At 30.6% G+C, this 9,678-nt stretch overlaps 1 protein-coding gene across 1 annotated transcript; it reads right to left on the bottom strand.

Moving 5' to 3' along the window:
- Positions 1 to 5,520: 5,520 nt before the first annotated feature.
- LOC104109811 (thioredoxin-like protein CXXS1) lies at positions 5,521 to 9,151 on the bottom strand. The gene is made up of 3 exons (XM_009619180.3): positions 8,992 to 9,151; positions 8,674 to 8,799; positions 5,521 to 5,825 (listed from the first exon to the last, which is right to left on the bottom strand). The coding sequence occupies exons 1-3, from the start codon at positions 9,091 to 9,093 to the stop codon at positions 5,673 to 5,675; spliced, it is 381 nt and encodes a 126-aa protein (XP_009617475.1). The 5' UTR covers positions 9,094 to 9,151; the 3' UTR covers positions 5,521 to 5,672.
- Positions 9,152 to 9,678: the final 527 nt, after the last annotated feature.

The following is a 9,678-nucleotide window of genomic DNA, read 5'->3' as shown; positions in this document are numbered from 1 at the left end:
TAGTCATTTTTATTTTCTTTTTCTAACTTCGTAAAACGCAAATATTATATTGAGAGGAAAAGAATGAGGAAAAAACCCTCTCCTTAAGCCAAGTGGCAACCTAGAAAAAAGTCACATGTCAAAAGTAATTAATAATTAGTTATTTAGTTAATAATTAGTTATTGGTTATTATTTTTAAATTTAAATATCTATAAAATAATAAAATAAATTCTATATATTATTAAAAGGAAAAAAAAAATTCCTCTCCTTAAGCCAAGTGTCAGCCTAGAAAAAACCAACATGACATAAGTAATTAATAATTAGTTATTTAGTTAATAATTAGTGAATTTAAATATCTATAAAATAATAAAATAAAATATTTTATAATAAAAAATGAAAAAATAAATATCCATTCAAATTGTAGAGTAGTTTCAAGTTGGAGTTTTTAATTTATTTTAAAATAAAAAATTAAAATTACAAAAAAAATAAAAACTGCCAATTCAAAATTTCTTTGTTTTTTAAAATAATTTTTGTTTTTGGTTTTAAAAATAAAAATTTTATGTATTCAAAAAATATTATTGAAAGGAGAGGAAAAAACCCTCCTTAAGCCAAGTGGCAGCCTAGAAAAACACCACATGGCAGAAGTAGTTAATAATTAGTTATTTGTTATTATTTTTGAATTTAAATATCTATAAAATAATAAAATAAATTCTATATATATTATTAAAAGGAGAGGAAAAAGCTCTCTCCTTAAGCCAAATGATAGCCTAGAAAAAAGCCACATGGCATAAGTAGGTAATAATTAGTTATTGGTTATTATTTTTGAATTTAAATATCTATAAAATAATAAAATAAAATATTTTATAACATAATATTAAAAATTTATTATTTTATTCATTAAAAAATATATAATATTATTGAGATATATATTTTATATTTTATTCTATTATTCTCAATAATGTTTTCTACATAAATAAACTTTTTATTTTTAAAAAGAAAATATGTCTCTCAATAATATTATCTAAATTTTAATGAATAAAATAATAAATATTTTATATTTTATATTTATTGTTTTTGATATTTTCATAAATATCTATAAAATAAAAAAGAAAACATTTTATAATGAAAAACAAAAAATTAAAAAATAAATTTCATTCAAATTGGAGAGTAGTTTCAAGTTGGAGTTTTTAAATTATTTTAAAATAAAAAAATAAAATTACAAAAACATAAAAACTGATTTTATTCATTAAAATTCAGATAATATTATTGAGAACCGTAGAATAAAATTTAAAATAAAAGAATATTTTAAAAGTAATAAAATATATATCTTCTATTATATTATAACAAGAAAGTAGTAGACAAAAATATTAAACAAAGTAATATGCTAATAAAACTTTCTATTAACAATTTAATTATACTAAATATTGGATAATATAATAAAGAAAAATATAATAAAAAAGTTATTCGATGACTATATAAGTCTATTTAATTTAATAGAGTTTTTATTCATTAAAATTCAGATAATATTATTGAGAACATCATAATAAAATAAAAAATAAAAATTATTTCAAGATTAATAAAATATATATCTTCTCTTATATTACAAAAAAGAAAGTGATTAGACAAAAATATTAAACAAAGTAATATGCTAATAAAAATTTCTATTAACAATGTAAAATTACTAAATATTGGATAATATAATAAAGAAAAATATAGAACAAAAAAGTTCTTCAATGACTATATATCATATTAACAAATAAGATGACAATTTTAATTTATTAAAGCAATACGATCTAATATGTTTAAACAAGTACGATCACAATTTAATTTAATTAATATTGTTTAATATTTACAGCGCATCGCGCGAGTACGACTACTAGTGATAATTTATGGTTAAAAGTGGACACATATCCTTACGCCATGCCAAAAGAAGTGCTAAAATTGTTCCAAAAGAATAATCAACGGTTTTCTTTAAAAACTTTTTTTCTGTATTGGGATAATTCAGTTGTCTATCGAAAAAAATAGAATTTAAAGTGGCTAGTCATTTTGTTTTTCTTTTTCTAACTTCGTAAAACGTAAATGTTATATGGGGGATAGTGCTTTAGTTGTTGGGCCATAAGGTTTTATAGTTTATTGATTAATCTTAAATTGTTAATCAAATAAGCCACTTGGACGACTTTTGGAAAAGCTTTTGATGATTTTGTTAGTAAAAAAGTGTGGAAAACGTGTTTTTTGGTGAGTGTTCTTTGAAAAATTGCATCATTCTTAAGACCAGTTAAGAGTTTGCTACTTCTATTATTCAAAGAACAAATTAGATTAATATCAAAAGACTGTCCACTACTGTTTTGATTTAAGATTTAAAACCCTTTTTTTCCGGAGAAATTCAAAAATAGTCAGATTTACATACGGTAATTGAAAAATAGATACAGTTTCAAAAGTAATCAAATTTTAGCCACTTTTCATGTAAAGATAAATCTGAACGAAAATACTATTCAAAATCTGGAAAATATTCCAACATAATATACTGGAGTTCCAGTATAATATACCGGTCTAGCATAATATGCTGGAAGTTCATACACATGTGCTCCAATCTCCAGCATATTATGTTGGAACTTTCCGCGTGTTGGAGTTCCAGCATAATATGCTGAAAGTTAATACACAGGTGCATCAATCTCCAGTATATTATGCTGGACCGGTCCGTATTGCAGCAAAATAATAGCTATTTTTCAATGACTTTACAAACGCGGGCTATTTTTGAATTACCAGTCCGAAAACTGGCTAGCCCGTGCTATTTTTACCGTCTTTTTTTTTTTCTGCAATGTGAAAATATGTGGTTTACTTTGAATAGTATGCGGAGAAGTAATTGAAACATGTTACACTACTTTAGTAAGAGTTGAAGTGTTCTGGTACCACAATTTGCCACGTCTACGAATAAAAATCACGAATTGCTTTTATAGTTCAGGGGGTTTTCAGTTTATTACTATCCTTGTCCTATTTTTTTATGACAATATTAATTTAAAGAATAAAATCAGTTTTTAATATAATTGTTTGAACTTTATGACAATGCATTTAACAATAAATAATACTCCAGTAAATCATATTACTCTTTATGTATTTTCTTTATGTATTTTCTTTATGAAAATTTGATTTCACAAAAATAAGAAACAAATATTCAAATGTATACCAAAAACTGAATATGTTGATTCTCATAATTCAAAATCATCGTTCTTATTGGGACGACAAGAATATATGAATATGTCTCAAAAGGAAAATAGTTAATTTATGGATTCAATAACGATAGAAAAGAATGAAAAAAAGAAGAAGAAAGGATACTCTTTGTCCTGGGAATAAGGCATTCACAGCCCTTCAAAGTGTGGTTGTGTTTCAACATTATTACCCACCATTAACAATGTCTCTTTTCTCTTATGGTCCCTCTTCAAATTTATGCTTAGATATTTTATTCCAAAGAAATCTTATATGCCTAGCTATATCTTCATTCATGAGTGGACGTTGCCTTTTCAACTATTCCTTTTGACTTCATTTATGTAACCAAACTTAGCATTTGTATTAGTAGTAATAATCTGCGTGAAAGCAACTCACCATTTGTCTATCCATTTGCGTAACCCCAATACACAAGTCACTCTGTGATGTGGAACGCTAGCAAGCAAATAATGGTAAAATTATTTGGTATTTCCTTTTGGCGATTCATCAGAGTCTTGAAATAATGGTAAGATTATTGTTATTTGACCGAGAGGTCATAGGTATAAGTCGCCGCAAGAAGTTAAAATTGTGTATAATACAACCAATAAAGTCTAGCTCTTTCTTGAACCCTGTGATAGCGGGGGTTTAGTACATTGAACTGTCTGTTATTTCCTTTTAGCAAGTGACGTTGAAGGTGCGTTCCGCCACCACACTCTGGGTGCAAACTCACTCAAGGTGGTTAGTCAGTTTCATGACTTTGCTTAGCTTGCAGTAATATAAAAGAATAATCTTTCGCTATCTAGATGTCTTGAAAAAGAAATTCTCAATTTTTTTCCAAAGTTAGATTCGCAATTTATGTCCTTATAAGTTGAAAGGTTTAGAGGTATGAAGTGTCCTTCTGCCTAAAGAAATAGACGGCATTGTCGTCGAACAATCAATAATATCGAGCTAATATGTTGTCATCACAGTATATTAATGCATCACGAAAACAACTAAAGCGTGAAAGCCACACTAGTGCCATTTATCCACGAGTAGTCTCGACGTATCCTTTGGCAAGTGACACCAACTGTTGTTTAACATCCTGATCAATTGCACTCTAATACATGATCAAAGGCGGATTTAAAACAGATTCAATAAAATGAATTCATTACTTTTGCCTCGAACTGAATATACACATATGCAAGAATTTCTTTTTAACACGAATGCATAAGCACTAGGCATAGATCTTGGATTCACGTTGCATGATCTAACTCTTTCTCTTGCTGCAATGTATAAGTAGGCAGCGACATCCATAAAAGAAAGAAAAAGCAAAAAAATTCAAATCAATGATTCGCGGTAAGTTGAAATAAGAACACTAGTCTCACTTATCGCCCCTTTACTGGCGCAACTAGAAATTACAAGCACATACGGGTCCTTTCGTTTTCGGATTCCTTTTTTGCGTTTGGTATGCACATAGATTCCAGGACCACTATCTAACATAAGGCCAAATACCTTCTCAGTGTCAAGAAAAGACATTCACGAGTAATTAAGTTAAGCTTATCTGTTACTTATAGCATGTTTGGCCTAAGCCGGAAAAATCAGTTTATTTAGAAAAGTATTTTTTCAAAAGTACTTTTTAAAAAAATACTTTCGGAGAAAAGCATTTTTCAATATAAATTGATTTTTCTGGCTTAGACCAAACATGCTATAAGTAACAGATAAGCTTAACTTAATTACAAGTGCTTTTTAAAAAAGTACTTTCGAAAAAAAGCAATTTGTATTTGGCTAATCAATTTGAAAAGCACTTTAAAACAATAATTTATGTTTGACCAAATTTTTCAAAAAATACTTTTAGTGTCAAATTACAAATAAGGACATGAAAAGATTTACTTAATAGTTAATATTATATAAGTAGATAAATAATTACAAATATTTATTATTAAAGATAACAATTAAGTTTTTTATTTTATTTAAGTAAAATATAAAAATAAAATTAAAAAGTACTTTATTCTTTCAAGATAATTTAAATATATCAAAAAATCATTCAATAAATATGAAAGTTCATCCCAAAAGTCATTTTATATTACTTATTAGTTTAAACTAAGGTTATTTTGGTATATATAATATTTTACAAGGGATATTTTTGGTAGGAAGAAAAGTCAACACTGCTTCTGCTTCTAGGGAGAAACTACTTTTTTCTGCTTTTTCAAAACTCCGCTTCTAGCCAAAAACACCTTTTTCCCAACAAAAAAAAAGAAGCTTGGCCATACACCTCAAATTGACGAAAAAAGCACTTTTTGTTTGGAAAAAAAAACACTTTTGGCTTGGGGAGAAGCTTGGCCAAACAGGCTATTACACTCCTTGAAGACAGAAAAAACACTATTATTAAACAGTCTTCTATAAGTGGATATGGAATTATCTACAATTTAAAGATGAAATAGCACAAGCCACACACTCAAAGAATCTCTTTTGCAGCACATTATACAACAAAAGGGATATATGTATTATTTGGACTAGGCTATATCTGTAGGGTTGGACTGAGCAAGACTCTGGACCCTTTTCCTTATCTCATCTGGATTTGCACCAATTAGCTTGTCAACTGGCACTCCATCTTTCAGCAGCAGAAATGTTGGCATGGCTTTCACCTCATATTTGCTAGCCACCTCCTACCAACCGCAAACAAAAACAAAATAATGTGAATCACCAACCTATCATCCCAGTAAAACAAGATCCGAGCATGTTAATCTGCGTATATTAGGTGGAACCTGAAATTCAGAGTTCTTGCTTAAAAGGTTCTCTATCATAGCTAAATACAATCTAGCTGCCATATTTACCAGTATAAGCAGTAAGGTTGTGATATACAGCCTTTTTAACACCAGAAACTAGCAAGACTGAAAAGGAATAAGACATACAACAAATAACAAAATCTTGCGTTTGAATGTGGACAATAGCTTCTTCAGACAACATGGAGAAATTCATCTGTCTATGAAGGTTCGTGCCAATGGATTTTCAACAGATCAAATAGACAACAGAGTACTGTTTCAGAAACAGAGAAGAGAAACTAGGTAGCTAAATAAAATCTTAACGGGTTCGCTGGTAGCTTATCAATGATCACTTCAATGTCAAATGATAAATGCATTTGGTTTCCTAGAATACAGTTTCATACTAGTTGGAACTTGAATTATTATTATTTTCATTATGAAAATTAATGCAAATACCTAGCTATTATCAATCAGATTCTCCATCCACAATTAATAGAGAAAAGATCAGGAATCGCTGAAGAAGAATCCGGTTAGATAATCATCAAACTCACTCTACAAACGAGAATCTTGTAGCATTAATCTAACATATCTACGGTAATGCTAGACAGTATCTGAAGTGATTGCATTATATTTTATGATTATAAAATGTGAAGCCTTTCCCTAGACAAAATATTTGCATATTCCATGTCTGATTGCAATGCACATAAGAAGATTTGCGACCAGGAGAGGAAGAATCTCTCAACTTGGCCACTTGCAAATAATTGAAATGACTATTCTACTCTTAAATATCTTAAATATCAACGAGCTTATATCTTAAACAACAAAAAATGAGGAATGGTAAAACTGAAAGACGAAAACCAAGTGGTTATTCTCTGATTTAATATGGGAAATTCCAACATTTTGTGCTAGATATTACTTCTTTGGAAATCATTTCATGGTTTTAATTTCTTCAGATTTCAAGCATTTTTAGAGAGAAAGGGGAAAGGAGGATTTCAAGTAGTACAATAGTGAGAGATGTAAGTCTTCCTGAATGCTCAATATTTCAGGAAATGATTAACAGCAAAACAAATTTTTACCATTGGGTGAAGATTTGACAACAAACTACCATTATGGTTGACTCAGTTGACATTTGACAATCATGTGAAGTTGTGAACAATATCAAATGACTTTGTAGAAGCTAATTAGCCCCAAGTGTCAAGTTTAGTTGGCCCCAAGTGTCAAGTTGGGACAACTAGGGAATAAATACCTTTAATAGACCACATCCTAATTATACTCAAAAAGAGAAACTCGGAATATTACACCAGAAAATAGGAAGGATATAAAAACATTTCAGCAAAACAATAGAGATTTCTATTTCTCTGACCCACTCATGTTAGCCAAACAATAGTAAGTTGTAGCATGCAAGCTAAGAAGACAATCCAAAAGCTCAAACTTAAGCCTGTTTCACTTGGGAGTTGGAGGAATTTTAGTGAAACAAATCCCATCTGAAGCATCTTATTCTCCAAACAATTCCTTTTCATGCAAATCTCCTTTTCAAGTGGATGATGCTATCAAGGTAGAAAAAGACCCAGCCTTTGTACAACAGGAGTTGCCTCCTCGTCAAATTGAAAGGCTCATCATAGTAGACAGGCAAAAGTAATAAAAGGGACGAACCACATAATCCACTTTATGAAACTAATTGTGATATTCACTTTGTCTACGAACATATTCTTGTTGCACAATGTGATATTGTCATATTGAATGCCTATGAGGTTATTCTGACATCATTGTATGACTGATTCGTCATAACTCATAACCAAGATTCTATAAGACATTGGAACAGATGAAGACAAGTAAGGCCACACAACTAAGCAACTCTCTGAAACTAAAGAGATTTAAAATTGTTTTTGGAATAGGAGTAATGACTTGTCATGAATTACATGTTTGAGTGAAGGAGAAATAAAAGAGATGATCTCAATTAAGGACATTCCAAGAGTCATCAGTTTGAAGACCAATTTTTTTTTCTTGGTGTAATGGATTTATAAAAGACCCTCTTGACGCCAAATGAAATCACTATCCATGGCATCAAACTATGCTGTAAAAGCAAGACCAATTAAACCAAAGGTTGCAGTTCGTGACAACTAAATGTTTGATCAGAGGATATATCTAGTCTGATATATCACATCCTTTTCCAAATCCCTGTCTCGAAGTTGCTTCCTGATGAAGATGTGAGCTTTTAGACGGATAGCAGTATCGACAAACTTGTAGACAAGGATGAATTGGTACAGCCCGATAATTGGGTTCTCGCTATCTTTTATACTTTGCTTATGAGATCTCAACATGCTGTATTTAATTAGAGAGATATACTACTGGAAAGCCAAAAAGGACTAGTATAAGACATCACTCGGCTATGTCACATACATTAAATTCCTGCATAATTAACTCCAACATCTGCCATACACTCAGCTCTTGACTCGGGTCCTAAGTAAACAAGTCAGGATTGTGGGCTTTACACTGCCAATATCGATCCGGTCTTGCCAATTCTGTATTTCTGTTGACCCCTTTAACTCAAATCAGGAAGACACACAATATAATAGATATTGTACTAACAATCTTATATCACCGAAGGGGATGCCACAGCCACGGGCAACTAACCTCCCATGACCAGACCAGACCAGACCTTAGCACTTAGCAGTAGGTTCAGCAAAGGAAATTTCTACATCTATTAAGCTTTAAAGTTGTGTCTTTTATAGCAAAGGGCTAAAGAAATTACCTTGACCTCATCCACATCAATTGTGAGAAAAGAAATAGTATTTTGGTACATAGAAGCCAACTCCTCCATAAAGGGATTCATTGCCACAGAGGGAATACACCAAGCAGCAGTAAAGTGTGCCACAATCTACAAAAACCCCAAAAAGGGAAAAATGAATTGACACATACTACAAATAGAAAACTCCACAAAAGAGTTTCCAACTTGAAGAAAAGAATAAGCTTCAATCACGAATACAAGGGGGAATATTCTTGGAAAAGCTTAAACTCACAGATAAAAAAAATAAATCAAGATTTAAATAGCCATGCAGGTTTTACTTACAGGGGATCCTTGAACAGTGGCTTGATTAACATGGAAATCCCATGATTCCTTAGAGTCTACCTTCATAACTCTTGACTTGGTCCCCTGCTCTTGGTCTTCCATTCTTACTGTGAACTCACTATTGACAAAATCCAAATTTGTGTTTATCCTAAATAGTCACTAAAGAGATGAGAAAGGTCTATTTTCAATAGAATTAAGAATTGGACCCCACCTTTTTATGTATTTTTGGATAAGCATGGAAATTTTGGACTTTCTCCGAGTTTCTTCCTTTATCTGGTTAAATTAATAATGTCAATTGGGTGAGTCACATAGTGTATTGGGTAAAATATGTTACTTTACGTGGTCACCAAAAATGGACACGTAAAATTGAAGCTAACAGAAAAATCGGGCATATCTACCTCGTGTGTAACTGAGAAAGGCAAGTCTATAAAGGCATTAAGCATGATGCGTCCAGTAGTATTTAATGGAAAAAAATATTCCACAATATTAAAGAGTAACGGCTCATTTCAGGAATTTAGGCATTTATGTTTACCGTTAGTTTTCATTACCGCACTTCAATAATTATCATTGGTGGTAGGCCCAACCATTACACCCACTCAGCTATAAATAATAGGCTCAGCGGTCATTGTAAGGGACGATTTTCTAGATATCAAAGAATTCTTCCAATACAGCATCTTGATACTATTT

Source organism: Nicotiana tomentosiformis, chromosome 2 (genome assembly GCF_000390325.3).
Source record: "Nicotiana tomentosiformis chromosome 2, ASM39032v3, whole genome shotgun sequence".
Lineage (NCBI taxonomy): Eukaryota > Viridiplantae > Streptophyta > Magnoliopsida > Solanales > Solanaceae > Nicotiana > Nicotiana tomentosiformis.
Note: the sequence above shows the minus strand (reverse complement) of the source record. Positions and strands in the feature narration are given on the sequence as shown.

Excerpts from the sequence above, each read along its gene's own strand:
- LOC104109811 (XM_009619180.3), bottom strand. The coding sequence starts at position 9,093 with ATGGAAGACCAAGAGCAGGGGACCAAGTCAAGAGTTATGAAGGTAGAC. Across the intron at positions 8,800-8,991 it reads CCACTGTTCAAGGATCCCCT|ATTGTGGCACACTTTACTGC; the intron begins GTAAGTAAAACC and ends GGGTTTTTGTAG. Across the intron at positions 5,826-8,673 it reads TTGATGTGGATGAGGTCAAG|GAGGTGGCTAGCAAATATGA; the intron begins GTAATTTCTTTA and ends TGCGGTTGGTAG.